This window comes from Neoarius graeffei, chromosome 16 (assembly GCF_027579695.1).
Source record: "Neoarius graeffei isolate fNeoGra1 chromosome 16, fNeoGra1.pri, whole genome shotgun sequence".
Classification (NCBI taxonomy): domain Eukaryota; kingdom Metazoa; phylum Chordata; class Actinopteri; order Siluriformes; family Ariidae; genus Neoarius; species Neoarius graeffei.
Window position 1 is genome coordinate 701385 of NC_083584.1, and position 21665 is coordinate 723049.

At 41.3% G+C, this 21665-nt stretch overlaps 1 protein-coding gene across 1 annotated transcript; it reads right to left on the bottom strand.

Annotated features, from left to right (window-relative positions):
- Positions 1-7793: 7793 nt before the first annotated feature.
- On the bottom strand, positions 7794-8738 carry LOC132899861 (putative gustatory receptor clone PTE03). Its single transcript, XM_060941917.1, has one exon. It carries the CDS (start codon positions 8736-8738, stop codon positions 7794-7796), a length of 945 nt encoding a protein of 314 aa, XP_060797900.1.
- Between the last annotated feature and the right edge of the window lie 12927 nt (positions 8739-21665).

Consider the following 21665-nt stretch of genomic DNA (forward strand, 5'->3'; position numbering starts at 1 on the left):
ATCAAAGTGGGAGGAGTGAAGATCTTTCTGGTCCCAGTGAAGATGGTGCTGCACCCAAGACACTAGTACTGCCTAATCAAATGTCCGATAGTGAGAACAAAGCACTTGGCGCTGGCTACGAACCCGGAACAGACCAACTTCGGCTTCTCACATCTGTGAACTTTTCAAAGAAAAGGGGAAAAATGAGGACTGGACTCAATCTGCATATGGATGAAGTCAGGGAAGAAACGCCCAACCCCCTGACTCGACGTATACTCCTTAGTCAGATTGCTGGGTTCTATGACCCAATTGGTCTTGCCTCACTAGCAAAGCAGAAGGGAGTGATGTTGGTTAGGGAGTCATTCCAGGAGGCTGGTAAGAACAACCAGGACACGTGGGATGTCCCACTTTCGCCCAAGCTTCGAGATGCTGCAGTAAACCTTTTTGAAGAATATGTGAGACTGGGCCAGATTAAGTTTAATAGGAGCCTTACACCACCTGATGCCTTGGGCCCACCGATGGAAATAACATTCTCTGATGGAAGCGAGTCCTCATATGGAGCTGTACTCTATCTCCAGTGGGAGACTAATGGAGAAGTCATAGTGACCTTAGTAGAGTCAAAAGCGAAGCTGACACCCCTTGATCAAAAGGGAGATGTGATAAAGGTGGAACTATGTGGTACGGTTTTTGCTACTCGTCTTAAGAAGTACTTTGAAAAGCATTGCTATATAAAAGTCAGGTGCTGGATTCACTTTGTGGACAGCCAGACAATCCTGGCAGCCATACAGAAAGACAGCTATGGTTACCAGACCTTCTTCGCTAACCGAATTGGTGAGATCCAGAAGGATACTCAAGTGGAGGACTGGAGATGGATCGAAGGCAACCGAAATATCGCTGATATACTTACCAGAGGTGCAGCTCCTGAGGAACTCGATGAAGGCTCAGAATGGCAACAAGGCCCCAAATTCTTGCAATTGCCTGAATCAGAATGGCCAATGAAGATGGTCAATGAAATCATATCTTCTGCTGCTGAAGTTGTGGGAAAATTGCAGCGAAAGGCCTTTTCGGCAGTGGCTACTCGGGCCCAGTCAAAAGTGAAAACTGAGTCCAACACCACAGAACACCCTGACATCAAGGATGAAGGAGCCAAAGATGGATCGCCTCCACAACATGTATCAAGTACAGTATCTGCAGACAGACAAAGACCCTGGGGAATTGGGCTGGTGTGCCTTGTCAATCCCGAGCGCTTCAGTTCTCTGTCCAGATTGTGCGCTGCAATAGCATGGACGCGACGAGCTGCAAAAGTTTGGCTGGGAAAATGCCAGGTCTCTGTGCATCCAAAGTGGGAGGTAACTCGCCCTGCATTGTCTGCTGAAGAAAGGGCACAAGCCTTCCAAGACCTGGTCCTTGCAGTCCAAAATGGCAGTCAGTTTCTGGACTCAACATTGAACCGCTTGGTTGTGTACAAGGACAAAAAGTCAGGACTCCTCCTCTGTGGAGGCAGAATCCAGTCCTGGACTGTAGATGGAGCAGCTGTTCCTCTCCTCCCCTTTAAATCCTGGATCGCGACCCTGGTGGCAAGAGAAGCGCATGATGAGAATCATGAAGGTGTTGCTGCCACTCTATTACGCACCAGAAAAGGGATGTGGATTGTACAAGGGCGGAGAATAGTGAAGAAAACTGTTATTAACTGTGTCAAAAAAAAAAAAAAGTTGTGATGTATAATGGGTTTGGCTGTGACCTCTTTGAATCATTTTTGATCAGTCGGTCAAGTGGGAGGTGTTGCGTCCGTTAAGTTATTAGTGAGTAGGAGGAGTCAAGTTGGGCAATCAATTAAAGCAATTGGATGCAATGAGTGGAGAGGACTTTCTTACTTACCTTGTTAAAGTGTTTGGAGCTGGTAAATCCTCATAGGCTGGTTTGTATCCAATGAAATTTAGAATGTATAAAAGTTGGAGTGCGCACAGAGTCAGTATTGCCATCTTGTCAAGAGAGCTACACGGCACCGGTAAGCTGCTGGTTTTATTCATTGCGCTGCTTGGGTTTGGTCTGCCGCTGTGCATGACGTATTGTTTGCTTAGTTAAGTCCTCTCCTTAGTTTTTGTGACATTGTGCGTGTAACGGTGGCTTAATAGTGACTGTTTGTTGTCCTGTGCGTCCACTCGCATCATATGTTTAAAACATTTCCTGGTTGCAAAGCAAGCGGTGCATGCTGGGTAGTGTAGTCGCTTGTTGGGAAATACTTACCTGTGTTGAGTAAGCTGGTAATGTAGTCCAGTTGAGACTTTGACGTACTCAGTGTGGCTTTGGCTTTATTGTGAAGAAATGAAATCAGCATTTGGCCTTATACATTTGTCATGCTGCTTTGACTTGACTTGTTAGAATGAAATGTATGCTTAGTTGTTTGTGCATAGACATTTATTTATTGGTGTCTTGATGTTAAATATATTTAGGAGCCATCAATTAAATTAATAATTGTTGTATTTATAGTAAAGTGCTGTTGCTTATGGATGTTTGTATGAACACTTGATTTATATGTTGTGGGTTATACTGGTATTTATTAATTGTATTGTGGTTTTATTTGACTGTGTATTACATTGTTAACTTCATATGTGGTAGAATTGCTGGTTTACAATACAGCCTTTTGTTTTACAGGTTTATAACCTGCCAAACGCTGCTACTGTACTGCCACTAATGTACTGTACTGCCTAATACTGTAGCATGTACAGCTACTGAAGCAAATTGTGGACAAAATAAAATAAACCAAAGACGAGTTATAACCTTCCAGTGTGCTCTTTTGATGCCCCGTTCGGTGGGAAAATCAGGAAGAACCGAACAGTAATACTACTAATAAAATAATGTTCAATTAATTGTTATATAATTATTTTATTTATATGGGTGGCACTGTGGTGTAGTGGTTAGCACTGTCACCTCACAACAAGAAAGTCCTGGGTTTGAGCCCAGCAGCTGACAGGGGCCTTTCCGTATGGAGTTTGCATGTTCTCCCTGCGTGGGTTTTTCTGGGTGCTCTGGTTTCCCCCACAGTCCGAAGACATGTAGGTTAGGCTAGTTGGTGGCTCTAAATTGACCGTAAGTGTGAATGTGAGTGTGAATAGTTGTTTGTCTCTATGTGTCAGCCCTACGATTACCTGGCAACTTGTCCAGGGTGTACCCCACCTCTCGCCCATAGTCAGCTGGGATAGGCTCCAGCTTGCCTGCAACCCTGTACAGGATACAGTGGTGCTTGAAAGTTTGTGAACCCTTTAGAATTTTCTATATTTCTGCATAAATATGACCTAAAACATCATCAGATTTTCACACAAGTCTTAAAAGTAGATAAAGAGAACCCAGTTAAACAAATGAGATAAAAATATTATACTTGGTCATTTATTTATTGAGGAAAATGATCCAATATTACATCTGTGAGTGGCAAAAGTATGTGAACCTTTGCTTTCAGTATCTGGTGTGACCCCCTTGTGCAGCAATAACTGCAACTAAACGTTTGTGGTAACTGTTGATCAGTCCTGCACACTGGCTTGGAGGAATTTTATCCCATTCCTCCATACAGAACAGCTTCAACTCTGGGATGTTGGTGGGTTTCCTCACATGAACTGCTCACTTCAGGTCCTTCCACAACATTTCGATTGGATTAAGGTCCGAACTTTGACTTGGCCATTCCAAAACATTAACTTTATTCTTCTTTAACCATTCTTTGGTAGAATGACTTGTGTGCTTAGGGTCGCTGTCTTTCTGCATGACCCATCTTCTTTTGAGATTCAGTTCATGGACAGATGTCCTGACATTTTCCTTTAGAATTTGCTGGTATAATTCAGAATTCATTGTTCCATCAATGATGGCAAGCCGTCCTGGCCCAGATGCAGCAAAACAGGCCCAAACCATGATACTACCACCACCATGTTTCACAGATGGGATAAGGTTCTTATGCTGGAATGCAGTGTTTTCATTTCTCCCAACATAATGCTTTTCATTTAAACAAAAAAGTTCTATTTTGGTCTCATTCGTCCACAAAACGGGTGGCACGGTGGTGTAGTGGTTAGTGCTGTCGCCTCACAGCAAGAAGGTCTGGGTTCGAGCCCCATGGCCAGCGAGGGCCTTTCTGTGTGGAGTTTGCATGTTCTCCCCATGTCCGCGTGGGTTTCCTCCGGGTGCTCCGGTTTCCCCCACAGTCCAAAGACATGCAGGTTAGGTTAACTGGTGGCTCTAAATTGACCGTAGGTGTGAATGTGAGTGTGCATGGTTGTCTGTGTCTATGTGTCAGCCTTGTGATGACCTGGTGACTTGTCCAGGGTGTACCCCGCCTTTCAACCATAGTCAGCTGGGATAGGCTCCAGCTTGCCTGCGACCCTGTAGAACAGGATAAAGCGGCTAGAGATAATGAGATGAGATAAGACGTCCACAAAACATTTTTCCAATAGCCTTCTAGTTTGTCCATGTGATCTTTAGCAAACTGCAGACGAGCAGCAATGTTCTTTTTGGAGAGCAGTGGCTTTCTCCTTGCAACCCTGGCATGCACACCATTGTTGTTCAGTGTTCTCCTGATGGTGGACTCATGAACATTAACATTAGCCAATGTGAGAGAGGCCTTCATTTGCTTAGACGTTACCCTGGGGTCCTTTGTTACCTCGCTGACTATTACATGCCTTGCTCTTGGAGTGATCTTTGTTGCTCAACCACTCCTGGGGAGGGTAACAATGGTCTTGAATCTTCCTCCATTTGTACACAGTCTGTCTGACTGTGGATTGGTGGAGTCCAAACTCTTTAGGAATGGTTTTGTAACCTTTTCCAGCCTGAGGAGCATCAACAATGCTTCTTCTGAGATCCTCAGAAATCTCCTTTGTTCGTGACATGATACACTTCCACAAACATGTGTTGTGAAGATCAGACTTTGATAGATCCCTGTTCTTTAAATTAAACAGGGTTCCCACTCACACCTGATTGTCATCCCATTGCTTGAAAACACCTGACTCTAATTTCACCTTCAAATTAACTGCTAATCCTAGAGGGTCACATACTCACAGATATGTAATATTGGATCATTTTCCTCAATAAATAAATGACCAAGTATATAATTTTTCTCTCATTTGCCTAACTGGGTTCTCTTTATCTACTTTTAGGACTTGTGTGAAAATCTGATGATGTTTTGGGTCATATTTATGCAGAAATATACAAAATTCTAAAGGGTTCACAAACTTTCAAGCACCACTATAGGTGGCTACAACTAATGGATGGATGCTCCGGTTTCCCCCCACAATCCAAAGTCATGCAGGTCAGGCTAATTGGTGGCTCTACATTGACCATAAGTGTAAATGTGAGTGTGAATTTTTGTTTGTGTCTGTCAGCCCTGCAATGACCTAGCAACTTGTCCAGGGTGTACCCCACCTCTCGCCCATAGTCAGCTGGGATAGGCTCCAGCTTGCCTGCGACCCTGTACAGGATAAGTGGCTAGAGATAATGGATGGATAGATGGATGGCTTTTATTTATGTCATACCTTTTTCACACCTAAGGTCGCTTTACAGTTAGAAAAACAACGAGAAAAAAAGTCTTCCAAAGTGGTCAGGATGTAACTCCAGTGGCATAGTTGTTCACAGTCCCACTGAAAGGTGCACAAAGGTATGTCCCACACTGCCTGCACATCTGCCACAATGTCACCAGGCAACAGTGCTTGGAACACTGCACCATGGAGCCACAAAGTAAGCACAGAAACTTCACTGCACAGAGCACTGGACAACCCCGATGTTGACAAGAGCGACAAGCATACCACAGTCCATAGCGTGCAGAGCATGCATCACTCATGGTGGACCAAGACCTGGGGAAACCAATGCCCAAGACTGTATCTGAAGCTATGCTACAACCAGATGACAAAAAGACAAAAATCAGCAAAACATTAAAACAGAGAACAAACATCAAAATATACAAACACAGGAATAAAATAAAGATAAGAAAAAGCTCCAGTTTGAAGCAGCAACCAAAATGCACACAGCGTACTCTCAGCCAGAAATTGTAAGAAATATTGTGGTTTCAGCCAACAAGCCCATGCCCTTCAAAGAGAAAGAAAAAGTGCAGCAGAGGCAGAAAGAGTAGGCAAAGTCAGGAGAGACAGAAGAGGAACTACTGCTGGAAGCTTACTCTATTGAAGACAGAGATAGCCCAACTGAGAGGAAGCTTTCAAATAGTGGCTACATCAGCAGGTCGATCATACGCTGAAGTCACTTCAGGAAATCTAATTGAGTGGGAAAAAGTGCAGCTCTACACACACTCTATGAGGAAGTGTGAAGGGTACATGTACGGTAGAGGCTTTTATGCACACCACACAAAGTTATGCAAACCACTGTTTCATGATTTTAGAACATTTCTGCATACCATACGAGTATATGCAAATCACTGTTACATGTTTTTAGAATGTTTCTATATACTGCACAGGCAGGGCCAGAGTGGAGCAAGTTTTCAGACCGGGAGTTTCATGCCCATGACTGGCCTTTTTTTCATGGTGGAGGAAATTGGATAAATGAAGTGACAGTTTAGTTGCTACTATCGTGTAGTTTTTATTACTAACATGTTTCAACAAATATGTAGAAGTTAAATCTTCTTCTTCTTCTTGTAGAAGTTAAATATTTTAAAATATTAATGTTCATTAATAAATATTTAAAAAGTATTTAAGGAGACTACTCACCTATTTATCTTAGCAGCACCATCAGTGAAGTTGTCCACACATGTGCCAATGTCTATGCTGAGCTTATCTAATGTGCATTTCAGTAACTTTGTGAAATACTTGCCTCTGGATCTTTCACAGTCCACCCAAGCAACCAATTGCTCATGAACGGCATCTGTAACATACCTAAGAATGATTGTACACTGGTCTATTAAAGTGACATCTTGGGTAGTAACAATTTAGACTGAAAACATTCCTTCTTCTCTAACCTCATCTGGAATTGTGTCATTTATCACATGCTGCGGTGCTGCGATACTATTTAAGATCTCCTGTAGTTATAATCTTGCATATTTTATGGGATGAATTCAACTCGGAAAAACCAAAGGAATAACTGACAGGCACATAACAGTAATAAGGGGAATTTGTATTAATTTTAATCTCTATTATTTTGAAACATGCATTGGCAGAAGAAGTAATGAAAATAAGATGTGGTAAACAGGTCTGAAGAACTTTTCTTCTGAAATCATTCAAATTATTTCAACAGACAGCAAGTTTCCTGATATACAAGTAGAATATGAAAATCACTTGAGGAAATGCCAAAATGTTGAAAATAAAAAAGCCAAATGGGTTATTCAGAGATTTTTCCCACCAGCATAATTTAACAATTGAATGACAGCCTATTCTGTTTAATTTATATTTAGACAGCTGAAGTCAGGATGTCAGTGTAACAGATAAACTAACTTCACTGCAAAAAAAAAATCCATGATGAAATAATGAGTGGACATTTTTACAATACACATTTACAATAATTACATAATGCCTGTGGCTTGGTATTCTTGTCAGTGGGATTCTTTGGTTGGTCAGGGGAACACAGGAGAACAGTTTACATCAGGGATTGATTGGAACTACTTTTGTGAGATACATTAAATATTATACACATAAAATATTTACTGACACACAAAGACTATTTTCATTGCAAGATCATATTTTTGCAAGTTTCAGTTAGAGAATTTCACCTGAAATTCTGGCAGAGGTTTCATTAAAGTGGAAATGAGAATATTAGTCATGGTTTAACTTTGGTGTTCCTCATACCATAGATACATCATTCTAATAATATGTCAATCACAAGAAGAAAGGAAATGTCTAAAAAGAAACTTGTACTCTTCTTTGACATTGAAATATTTTCTTAACATCGTTATAAATTTCCTGCAGTTTTAATCCATATATTACAGGATTAAACAGAGGAGGAATAAGTACATATTCAAGTGACAGGATCATGGTCATAATGTGGGGAATTTGTTTTGATTCTAGTCTGTTATTTATAATTTCAAAACTTATGTTGACTGAAAAAATAATACAGATGAGAAGATGTGGTAAACATGTCTGTAAAGCTTTTCTTCTGAAATCTTTAGAATTCTTTAAACACACAGTGAGTATCCTGATATAAGAGTAAAGTATGAAGATCACTGGAGGAAACAGAGCAATGACAAAAATAAAAAGTCCATATATGTTATTAAGAGATGTTTCTTTACAGCTTAATTTCACAATTGAAAAATTATCACAGTATATTCTGTTCAATTTAAATTGACACAGTTGAAGTTGGGATGTGAGAATCACAATACCACCAAGTTCACAACAAGGCACAAAAAAAGATAAAAATAAGAGCTTTCTGACAGTGGACATTTTTACAACATTTGCATATAATAATGGATTACAGATGGACACATATCTGTCATAGGCCATCGCTGATAACAGTGTGAACTCTGATGCAGCATATGTATACAAACAAAATGCCTGAATTAAACACACATTATAAGATACAGTTTGTTTTTCAGACAGTAAATCAATGAGCAGTTTAGGATAAAGAGCTGTCGATCCAAAGAGAGAATTACAAAGCAAAGCAGCGATGAAGATGTACATGGGCTCATGAAGACGTTTCTTTTTGAATATGACAAAAATGATGACAGTGTTAAAGCCAATAATCATCATATAGACAATAAGTGTCAGTATAAAATAAATATATTTGTAATTCTCTAATTCAACATGTCCCTCCAGTGATAAATATGTAAAATTGGTAGAATAATCCATTAATATCTGAAAAGTAATCCATGTGATTTTACAGCAGTCATTCAGAGAACAAAAGATATAGACAAAGATAAACCACAGCTGTGGTGAGGAAGTCAACCTCATGGACCTTTATATTTTCTCATCCAGGCTCAGTCCTTAGTGATTTGCTGAGAGCATCTAGAAGATATTTCCTGCCTCCTTCCAGCCCTTTGCTATCATGCATCTGGCTTATCAATCATTTCAATAATTTAAATGAGAAAAACCTTGTTTTTTTATCAACTTTAATGTCCTTCACCTTAAAACACTGTAGTGTATACACATCATGAATGTCTTTTTGAATTCTTGTCTATGTTTTTCAGGAACCATTTTTTAAAGGTAGTATTGGACTTCTCAAAATATGTCATCCAGTTGATTAATTATTAATCTTAAAGTTCTTATTCTACACAATTGAAGAAATTTTCACTTACTTATGATGTTTCGATGTCTTTCTTAGCTGACATCTTGATCACATCTGATGCTTGGCATCTCTGGCCACCGCTGGATGGTGCACGTGACCTAGAAATCAGCTGATCCCATGTATGGCTGAGTTGGTATGTCCCCATGTCCTGATTCATACAACAATCTGTCTTCCAGATCCATATAGCCTCTTTTATCCATCTGGTCTGCCTGTGTACCTCCCAATCAATCACCTTAACCCCCTCCCAGTCAATCACATGGTTTTGCCTAACAGCATGATCTGTGACAGCTGACTTATGTGTCATGGTTCTAGCCCGATTCCTCACAGCTCTTGTCTGTGTGGCCTGAGTGAAGGTATCAACCTCATCTCATCTCATCTCATCTCATCTCTAGCCGCTTTATCCTTCTACAGGGTCGCAGGCAAGCTGGAGCCTATCCCAGCTGACTATGGGCAAAAGGCGGGGTACACCCTGGACAAGTCGCCAGGTCATCACAGGGCTGACACATAGACACAGACAACCATTCACACTCCCATTCACACCTACGGTCAATTTAGAGTCACCAGTTAACCTAACCTGCATGTCTTTGGACTGTGGGGGAAACCGGAGCACCCGGAGGAAACCCACGCGGACACAGGGAGAACATGCAAACTCCACACAGAAAGGCCCTCGCCGGCCACGGGGCTCGAACCCGGACCTTCTTGCTGTGAGGCGACAGCGCTAACCACTACACCACCGTGCCGCCAGGTATCAACCTCTTTTTTATATTTTGTGTTTTATGTTTTTTTATGTTATGTATAGGGGTTTGAATTTTGCTGTCACTCCAGAACAGGTTCCGAAGGACGAGTATATTGAAGCCACTGAGCAGGCATGTAAACACCTCTCAGATGATGAAGCCCACCACCTCCGTGCCAAGGTGGCAGGTTTGCTACACTCTGTAAAGCCCCCCCCCGGCCGGATATTATGAAAAGGGAGAGGCTAGCATTGAAAAACCTGGCCAAAAAGAAGGAGATCACCGTAGCACCAGTAGATAAGGGCAAAGCTACAGTGATGATGGATACTAAAGAGTATGAGGAAAAAGTGAAAGAAATGTTGAGCGATGAGAGAACTTATGATGTGCTTATGTCAGATCCCACCTCCAAGTATAAGAAACAGCTCATACAGAAACTTAACAGACTACATGAGGAACGGAAAATAACCCAATAGGACTATGATTAGTTGTATCCCACGGCTGAAAATGTACCCTGTATGTACTGCACCCCTAAGATCCATAAGACAGGGAATCCTTTACATCTGATCATGGACTATATTGGTTCAACTGGATGCAGGACGTCATGTTCACTGGCAGACTTGGGGCCTCTCATGGGAAAAAGTGAACATCTTCTCAATAATTCCAAAGACCTAGCACAGGAAATGGACTTGACATTAATTGAGGAAGATGAAATGTTAATTTCCCATGATGTGGTGTCCCTTTTTTACCAACACTTCCATAGACATGGCTCTCCAAGTGATCAGAGGCAGACTGATTTTGGATGAGAACTTGGGAGAGAGGAACCTTTTAGAGGTGGATGATATCATGGAATTGTTGAAGTTTATTGTGACAACAACATATTTTTCATTTAGAGGCACTATTTACCAACAGAAGTTCAGCACCACCATGGGTAGCCCTGTTTCACCTGTCCTAGCTAATTTGTTCATGGAATGATTAGAACAGCAAGCCATTGCCACAGCACCCATCGATTGTAAACCAAAACTCTGGAAGTGCTATGTAGATGACATTCTTGAGATTATCAAACAGGGTAAAGTGGATGCCCTCACTGACCACATAAATTCCATCGGCCCCACTGGTAACATCCAGCTCACTTATGAAGTTGAAGAGGACAATAAAATCCCGTTCCTGGATACCTTGTTGACAAAATGTGAGGATGGATCAATCAAGCTTCTAGTGTTTAGAAAGAAGACACACACCAACCAATATCTGAATTTTGCATCCCATCACCCTCTGAACCAGAAGCTGGCAGTCATCCATACATCATTGGAGAGATGCTATAGCATAGTGACAGAGGAGAAGGACAAAAAGAAGTATGGACCAAGGCCCTCAACATTTGTGGCTACCAGACTGGTCCATATGTAACAGAGTTAAAAATGTATAATAGTGTTTGTATGTGATTTTTGCCATTAATTGAGCAGCCTAATGCTGTATTGGGGATTTGGAGCCTCCTTTGGAGGTAAGGTGGACTGCAGGTCTGCTGGGTTGTCCCTGAGCGCTGGTCATACCCAATCAGAAAAGCTTTGCAATGCATTGGGTAGGTTCACTGTATAAAGCACTCCACATTATATTTTAATTTCTTTATAGTAAAACATGATTTAAGTTTGTAACTTCAACATATTACATGTGTGATGATATTTTACATGCATTGTGAGGGTTTGAGTGAAATTCGTGTCACAGACATAAAGTTTATTGTTTTTGGTTGTGCCACGGGTTTATGCAGACTGAGATTAACGTGGCTGGCTCTAAACCCCGCTAGCAAGTTCTCATTCATTCCGTGGATAGTTTAGTTTGCATGGAAGATGCAGCTTAGTTTAACATGTATTAAATGTATAGTTAGTCTGACATGCTTTGTATGTGTGCATTGCCTTTGTTTATTTATGTCTGTATGCGATAAGATCGCAAATGTTCACTGAGTGTTCTCAAACAGTAATTAGCAGACACTCCATAGCTCCAAACATTCCACTCTGTCTAGCCTGCTAGCGCTGCATGAATGATGAATGCATGTAATTAGCCCATGTAATGCAGTGCAATTCTGTTATTTTGTTTGCGTAGATCCTGCACGTTCAATGTACACCAGAGCCTGAAGGCTTATTTGTTTTATTTTTCTAAAGGTATGCTGCTCCAGTCCAAATGTTGAGTTGTGTCACTTCCTCTGGTGGGAAATTTCGGAAAGGCGGTGAGGTGAGGAAAGGACTCTCCAAACATTTTACCAAATTGGATGGCTTTATTGGTAAATTATGCCACCAAAAAAGAACTTTACAGCCGAGGAAGGCGAGGACATTAAAAAGTCACTCGACTTTCTGGCAGAAGTTTCTGTTATTAAACAGCAACAGAAAACCATCATGGACCTGGTGACGGAAGTAAAGTTGCTCAGGCTGCAGAATGCTGAGAAGGACCAGCGTTTCGCCCACCTGGAAAGCAGAGTTGCTGAATTAGCGCAGTACACCAGGATGAATGACGTCATCACTGGGATTCAGATTAAACCCTGGTCATATGCAAAAGCAGTGACAAGGGAGGGAGAATCTGATGAACTGGGCAGCAACTCCGTGGAGCAACAAGAGTCGGCATTCCTACATTCGAAGGGAATCAATATTGATTGCAACAATGTCGAGGCCTGCCACATTCTACCCAGGAGAGACAAGGAAAACACTGCCGTTATCATGAGATTCATCAGCCAGAAACATAAAGCTGCATTGCTGAAACAAGGAAGGAAACTGAAAGGAACACATGTCTACATAAACGAGCACCTGACAAAACGCAATGCTGACATCGCCAGAAAAGCAAGACAACTAAAGAAAGAAAATAAAATTCAATCGACATGGATCACCAACTGCAAAGTATTCATTAAGCTGAACGGTACACCGGAAGAGGCGAGAGTTCTGGTCATACGAAACATTGAGGACTTGGACAAATACCAGTGGTGGCTATCAGGACTGTATGGTAATCAATACCGATGTGACACTACACCAAACCCAGCCATGATACACCAAAATAACTCTTTCACCCATTACCCGGAACACTACTCGGCTCACGCAAATGCTTGTTGATTATGAAAACCTGGACCTGAAACCACATGAATTCACTGACCATAAACTATTGGATACAGAAAATGACACAGACCCGGACAATAACTTTTTTCAACCATTAATGACAATCGTCACCATTACACAGAGGAACAGTCCAATCAGTCCACTGAGGCTGTGGGGAAATTATCAATAATACACTTCAAAAGCAGAAGCATGTACGCTAACTTCAAACACATCAAGAAATACTTAAGTCAGTTTACTCATCCATTCAGCATAATTGCCATATCGGAGACCTGGACTGACCTGGAGAAAGGAGTGGATTTCGAACTGGCTGGATATGAATTTAATTAGATAAACAGGAAAAATAAAGGTGGAGGAAGAGTAGCGGTGTATGTGGACTGTAATTTGAATTATAAGTTAATAGATGGCATGACAACGGTGATTGATAACTTATTAGAATGTTTAACAATTGAAATTAATATTGAAAAAAGTAGAAATGTATTAATTAGCTGTATATATAGAGCGCCAGAAACTAGTATAGAGGTGTTTAAGGACTGGGTAGAAAAGACATTTACAGTAGATAATAAAGTTATCTTCATTTGTGGGGATACTAATATTGATCTGCTGAACCCTAATAAACACAGTATGACTGAGGAATTTATTAATACCATGTACAGTATGAGTCTCCACCCAAAAATTACCAGACCCACCAGAATTACTGACCATAGTGCTACCTTAATAGATAATATATTTACCAATGATATAGATAATAACATTATAAGTGGAATATTAATAAATGATATCAGTGATCATCTACCAGTTTTTACGATTTATGACTGTAATTGTAAGAGAAATGTGACAGACCATAAACTTAAGTATAGAAGAGTTAGGACTGAGGAAGCCATGTTTGCATTAAATAATGATTCATTAATGCAAGACTGGGAATCAGTTTATATAGAGAATAGTATTGATAGAGCATATGATAATTTGAATATACTTAAAGTTATTATATGATAAAAATTGCCCACTGAAGCAATATAGTACAAAACAAAACTATAATGACTAACCTTGGATTACTAAGGGATTACAAAATGCCTGTAAGAAGAAAAACATTCTATATAGAGAATTTATTAAATTAAGAACCAAAAGAGGCAGAAAATAAATATACAAAATATAAAAAGTTAACGACTATCATAAGGAGATGTAGGAAGGATTCATCTTATCTCATCTCATTATCTCTAGCCGCTTTATCCTGTTCTACAGGATCGCAGGCGAGCTGGAGCCTATCCCAGCTGACTACGGGTGAAAGGCGGGGTTCACCCTGGACAAGTCGCCAGGTCATCACAGGGCTGACACATAGACACAGACAACCATTCACACTCACATTCACACCTACGCTCAATTTAGAGTCACCAGTTAACCTAACCTGCATGTCTTTGGACTGTGGGGGAAACCGGAGCACCCGGAGGAAACCCACGCGGACACGGAGAGAACATGCAAACTCCACACAGAAAGGCCCTCGCCGGCCACGGGGCTCGAACCTGGACCTTCTTGCTGTGAGGCAACAGCGCTAACCACTACACCACCGTGCTGCCCGGAAATTATTGATATAGTTAATAAATGTAGTAATAAAATATCCACAGATTGTAATGATATTGATATGAAACGAGTGAAAACTATTATTGGGGGATTTCTAAACCATTAACATACACCTGTAACTTGTCATTTCAAACCGGTACATTTCCAAGCAACATGAAAATAGCAAAAGTAGTTCCACTGTATAAATCTGGGGACAAACACAACTTCACAAATTACAGACCTGTTTCTTTACTTCCTCAATTCTCCAAAATTCTTGAAAAACTATTCAATAACAGATTAGATAAATTCATTGAAAAATACAAACTCAGTCAATATGGATTTAGAGCAAATAGATCAACAGAGATGGTACTAATGGAATCAATTGAAGAAATCAGTAACTCTATAGATGATAAGAAATCTGTCGCTGGGATATTTATTGATCTTCAAAAACCTTTTGATACTATTAATCATGATATATTAATTAATAAGATGGAACAATATGGGATAAGGGGAGTTGTATTAAATTGGATAAGAAGTTCTTTGAGCAACAGGACACAGTTTGTGAAGTTGGGTGACTCTGTCTCAACTCGTTTGAATATTGATTGTGGTGTCCCTCAGGGGTCAGTATTGGGTCCTAAACTGTTTATTCTTTATATAAATGATATGTGCAATGTATCAAAGATATTTAAGATGGTATTATTTGCAGATGACACAAATATGTTTTGTTCTGGAACAAATTTACATGAGTTAGAAAACATAATCTCTTCAGAATTGTGCAGGTTAAAAAGTTGGTTTGATCGAAATAAATTCTCATTAAATCTGTCTAAAACAAAAATCATGTTATTTAATAATTATAAAATAAATAGGGCAATAAATGTACAGGTAGATGGTGTTGATATTGAAAGAGTTTCTAATAATAAATTTCTTGGGGTAGTAATAGATGATAGAATTAATTGGAAATCACATATAAAATACATACTAATTAAACTATCAAGAAGCATATCTGTGTTGAGTAAAGCTAAGCACGTCCTGGACTATAATTGGCTCCGTATTCTTTACTGTTCCCTGGTTTTACTGTACTTAAATTACTGCTCAGTGGTGTGGGGAAATACGTATAAATGCTCACTTCATGCAATAACTCTACTTCAAAAAAGAGCTATAAGAATAATTCATAGTGCTGGTTACTGAGATCATACTAATTCACTATTCTTAAATTCAAAATGTTTAAAATTCAGGGATATTATAGAATATAAAACTGCCTTAATAATGTACAAAGTAAGGAATTATAAAGTACCAAGGAATATCCAAACAATGTTCTCGGATAGAGAGGGGGGCTATAATTTTAGGGGGAAATTGAAATTTAAAATTCGCAGTGCTAGGACAATGTTAAAAATGTTCAGTATCTCTATTTGTGGAGTAAAGCTATGGAACAGTTTGAATGTGGAGCTCATGAAATGTACAACTATAAACCAGTTCAAAAAAAGGTATAAGGAACAGATCTTTATGAGTATTTTAAGTTCGTTTCTTAGACAAGTATATTTTTTAAGTTTGTTACCTTGTTAACAGTTTCGGCGAGAATCTCCCGCCTTCTTCAGAAACAGTCACCAGATGTCGAGTGGTGACGTGCCTTATCAGCTGATGTTGCGTGCAGGAGGCGTGAACGTCCCGCCCAATTTGACAGGTAGTCCACGCCTCCTGCTGTCAGGTCGCTCCTCCAGGATGGCGCTCCAGGTGTGCGACAGTGCATACGCTCCCTCGTCCCGGTTCATCGTCCTCTGCGCCCGCTTGCGTATCTCCACTGCCTCTAAAATCCAACGCTGGAATCTGTTTTCTTCAGCGCGAATGACTCTGGCCTCTTCCCAATTCATTATGTGATTTTGTCGTTTGCAGTGGTCTGAAATGGCTGATTTTAGGTTTTCTTGGTGTGCTTTTTCTTTTTCGGATCTTGTGAGTCTTCTTGTTGTTTCTTTTTCACATCAGATGCACGACTAACAAAATCAACAATTTAAACACAGAAATAGCACAAAGAAAACAAGAATTCAAACGCCGGTTCAAATTCAGCAGTGACATGGAAAAAAATATGGAAGAACATCTGAATGCAATACAAGAACAAGAGTTTTCAAAAACAAAAACACGCCATATTAAAAAACTGAACAGACTTATCAATAAGAAACAAAATAAATGCAAGGACAAGCAAACAAACGAAAACTGGATTTGCAACCTGTCTAAACACACACTAACAACAGCAGAACGCACTATACTCTCACGGGGACTAAACTATGCCATCACACCAAATAAAATCCCGCATGAAGAATTCGTATTAGCCACGGAACTAGCGTGCAACATGATACAGGACCAAGGACAGAAGGCCGCATTAAGGAATGAAATAGCAGGCATCCTCACCTCAGCTAAACCGCCACCCAGAAACATAACCAAACAGGAAATGGAAGCCATCAGAACACTCACAAAGAACAAGAAAATAACAATATTACCGGCTGATAAAGGGAGGACCATGGTTATCATGGACACTAATCAATATGCAAAACAAATGAATGAAATGCTCACGGACCCAAACACATATGAAATACTCAAAAAAGACCCGACGGAGGAAAAGAAAAAAAGACTAAAACTATTACTCAAACCGTTACTGGATGACAACAAAATCGATAAACAAACATACAACCACCTCATCCCCACAGCAAACATCACCCCCCGGATATACGGCACACCGAAAATTCATAAACCCGGAGCACCACTAAGACCCATAGTAGACAGTATAGGATCAGTTACTTACAACCTTTCCAAGACGTTGGCAGACATAATCAAACCACTCCTCGGACTCACGGAATACCACTGCAAAAACTCAAAACAACTGGCGAAAGAATTAAAGGAAATCAAGATAAAAAAGGATGAAATGTTCGTATCACATGACGTCATATCCCTCTTTACAAAAACACCGGTCACAAACACTCTCAACATAGTAGAAAACCGGTTAAAAGCAGACAGAGCCCTGAAAAAACGCACAAAACTTACAGTACAGGACATAACAAAACTATTACATTTCATTTCCACTTCCACATTTTTCCAATTTAGAGGCATAATCTATAGACAAAAAGAGGGATTTGCAATGGGGGACCCGCTATCTGCCACTCTATGTAACTTTTTTATGGAGGATCTGGAAACCCGAGCCATAGAAACAGCACCGGATGACTGCAAACCTATCTTCTGGAAAAGATACGTTGATGACATTCTTGAAATAACCAAAACAGGCCACACACAACAACTCACGGATCATTTAAACTCCATAGACAAGACAGGCAACATCAAATTCACACACGAAGAGGAAACGGACAAGACAATAGCTTTTTTGGACTTAAAAATACACCACACAGAAGAAGGGAACATTAGAATCACAACATACAGAAAACCTACACACACCGACCAATATCTTCTCTGGACATCTGAACATCCCATCGCACACAAAATGTCAGTAATCAGAACACTATACGACCGAGCACAGAACATCACGGAGGAGAAAGACAGACAGGAGGAGGAACAACACATCCAACAGGCATTAAAAAACTGCCAATATCCACCGTGGGCAATTCGAAAAGGGAAATTACAGACACAAATAAAAGAAAATAAACAAACAAGAAAAAACACCGAAAAAACAAACCGAGGCTTTGTCACACTACCATACATAAAAGGAGTCACAGAACGCATCCAACGATCCATGAGGAAATACCACATCAACACCCCAGTCAAACCATACAAGAACCTCCGACAGCTGCTAGTTCACCCCAAAGACAAAATACAACTGGACAATAAATGCAACGTCATCTATGAAATCCCTTGCCGTTCATGTAATAAAGTCTATATTGGTGAAACGGGCAGATGCTTCCATACTCGAAGGAAAGAACACCAATTAGAATGTGAAAAAGAAACAACAAGAAGACTCACAAGATCCGAAAAAGAAAAAGCACACCAAGAAAACCTAAAATCAGCCATTTCAGACCACTGCAAACGACAAAATCACATAATGAATTGGGAAGAGGCCAGAGTCATTCGCGCTGAAGAAAATAGATTCCAGCGTTGGATTTTAGAGGCAGTGGAGATACGCAAGCGGGCGCAGAGGACGATGAACCGGGACAAGGGAGCGTATGCACTGTCGCACACCTGGAGCGCCATCCTGGAGGAGCGACCTGACAGCAGGAGGCGTGGACTACCTGTCAAATTGGGCGGGACGTTCACGCCTCCTGCACGCAACATCAGCTGATAAGGCACGTCACCACTCGACATCTGGTGACTGTTTCTGAAGAAGGCGGGAGATTCTCGCCGAAACTGTTAACAAGGTAACAAACTTAAAAAATATACTTGTCTAAGAAACGAACTTAAAATATTTGTAATAGTTAGACATAATGAACATCCACTACGTAGATCTTTATGAGGTATAGGGAGGAGGAATTACAATAACATTCTATTGATAATATGTGTATATATGTGGGTATGGGTACATACAGATATATATATATATATATATATATATATATATATATATATATATATATAAAATATGAGTATTTTTTTTTTGTGTGTATATATGTGTGTGTGTGTGTGTGTGTGTGTATAATATATAAGCATAATATGCATAATTATGATATGGGTGTCTGTGTACATATGGATGTGTATAGTTATAGGTATGTGTATATGTATGTACTGTATATATGTATTGTATGTGTGTATATATGCATAACATAAGTATCTGTATATATGATTTGATTTGGTCAATATTATACCATGTTGGTATGTCTTGGTATGTTGGTATGTTTTCTTTATTTGTTGATTTGTTTTCTTTTGTATATATAGTTTATTATGGTGGAAAGTGACGGTTGATTAGCGGTGGTATAGAGGGTTAGGATTTGATAAGTTATTTACTTCTTCCTAATCCTTTCTGAACATTATTATGTTACTGCCTTGTGGCTGCGCTATTCTGTTTGTTTATGACGATGTTTTGATGATTGCATTTTTTATTTTTTATTTTTGTTTATTTTTTGTTTTTATATCTTCTTTACTGTTCAGAATCAATCAATCAATCAAAAAATGTGAATGTATATAGTATGTGAATGTATATAGTATGTGAATGTGTAAATGAATAAGTTTTGGTATTGCAGTTACAATGCATTCCTTATGGAAACAATATTTTCATTCTTTTATATGAATATAGTTTTGTTATTATGAAAAAGAGAAGAAAAGCTTTGCACTGCATCAGATGCTGCACATTCAATGTACACTGGAGCCTGAAGGCTTATTTGTTTTATTTTTCTAAAGGGAAATAAATGTATGTAAGCGACCCTACGTGTGGGTGGAGCACAGAGGACGGCAGGACAGAGATCAAGTTTTATAAATTGGCTTTATTGCCACACTTTTCAGTCTAACAATAACTCGCACAGACACACACAACCGGCGTCTGGTTCAGGGTTGAGCTCCTTCTGCTCTCGCTCTCCCTACTGATATAGGGCGCAGTCACTGGGAAGACACACAAACACAGGTTAATTGCTCTCAGGTGACGTGATTCTGCCACTTACCTTCCCTGACTCCGCACTCCTGTCACAGACCGGCGCTTGACCACGCCCCCGCTGCCACATACCCCCACCGCCCGACTCAGGCCGGGCGGCCGTCCGGCCTGCAGCTGACTCCCCCCCACCCCTTGACGGGAGAGGAAGTCCGCCACGACCATCTGCGCCCCCGGCCTGTGGACCACCTTGAAATTAAAGGGTTGGAGCGCCAGATACCAACGGGTGATCCGCACGTTGGCATCTTTCATGCGGTGGAGCCACTGGAGGGGCGTGTGGTCCGAACAGAGGGTGAAAGGGTGCCCCAGCAGCAGTACCAGAGGGCGAGAACCGCCCACTTGATGGCCAGACACTCTTTCTCTATGGTGCTGTAGCGCCCCTCACGCACCGACAGCTTCCTGCTGATATACAGGACAGGGCGGTCCTCCCCCTCCACCTCCTGGGACAAAACCGCCCCCAGCCCTCTGTCCGACGCATCGGTCTGCAACATAAAAGGGAGAGAAAAGTCAGGGGAGTGTAGAAGTGGCCCCCCACACAGTGCAGCCTTTACCTCTGAGAAAGCCCACTGGCACTGCTCCGTCCACTGGACCGGATCTGGTGCCCCCTTTTTAGTGAGATCAGTCAGCGGGCTGGTGACGTCCGAATAGTTAGGTATAAACCTGCAATAATAGCCAGCCAGCCCCAGGAACTGTCTCACCCCCTTTTTGGTCTTGGGCCTCGGGCAGGCCGCAATTGCTGCTGTCTTATTAATTTGGGGACGCACCTGCCCGTTGCCCAAGTGGAAGCCCAGATACCGTACTTCCACCCGCCCAATCGCACACTTCTTTGGGTTGGCTGTGAGCCCCGCTCGGCTCAGCGACCTAAGGACGGCCCTCAGATGTTCGAGGTGCCGCTGCCAGTCATTGCTGTAGATGATTATGTCATCTAAATATGCTGCCGCATACGTGGCGTGAGGGCGGAGGACTCTGTCCATCAGCCGCTGAAACGTCGCGGGCGCCCCAAACAGCCCAAATGGAAGGGTGACGAATTGGTGTAAACCAAACGGTGTGGAAAAGGCCGTTTTTTCTCGGGATAGTGGAGTCAAGGGGATCTGCCAATATCCCTTCATCAAATCCAGTGTCGAATAAAAGCGAGCAGTGCCGAGTCGATCGAGCAACTCATCAATACGAGGCATTGGGTACGCGTCGAATTTAGACACCGCATTGACTTTTCTATAGTCCACACAGAACCGGACCGACCTGTCGGCCTTGGGTACCAAGACCACCGGGCTGCTCCAGTCACTGTAGGACTCCTCGACGATGCCCATTTCGAGCATGGTCTGAAGTTCTTCCCGAACCACCTTTTTTTTGTGTTCGGGTAGCCTGTAAGGGCGGCTACGCACTACCACCCCCGGGGGCGTCTCTATGTGGTGCTCTATGAGGTTAGTGCGACCGGGCAGGGGCGAGAACACATCCGAAAACTCGGTCTGCAACTGGGCGACCTCCATGAGTTGGGTCGGGGAGAGGTGGTCTCCACAGGGGACCGGAGAGGTACGTGATGCCAAT

Bases quoted from the DNA above. Each gene is read 5' to 3' on its own strand.
- LOC132899861 (XM_060941917.1), bottom strand. From the start codon at position 8,738: ATGGATTATTCTACCAATTTTACATATTTATCACTGGAGGGACATGTT.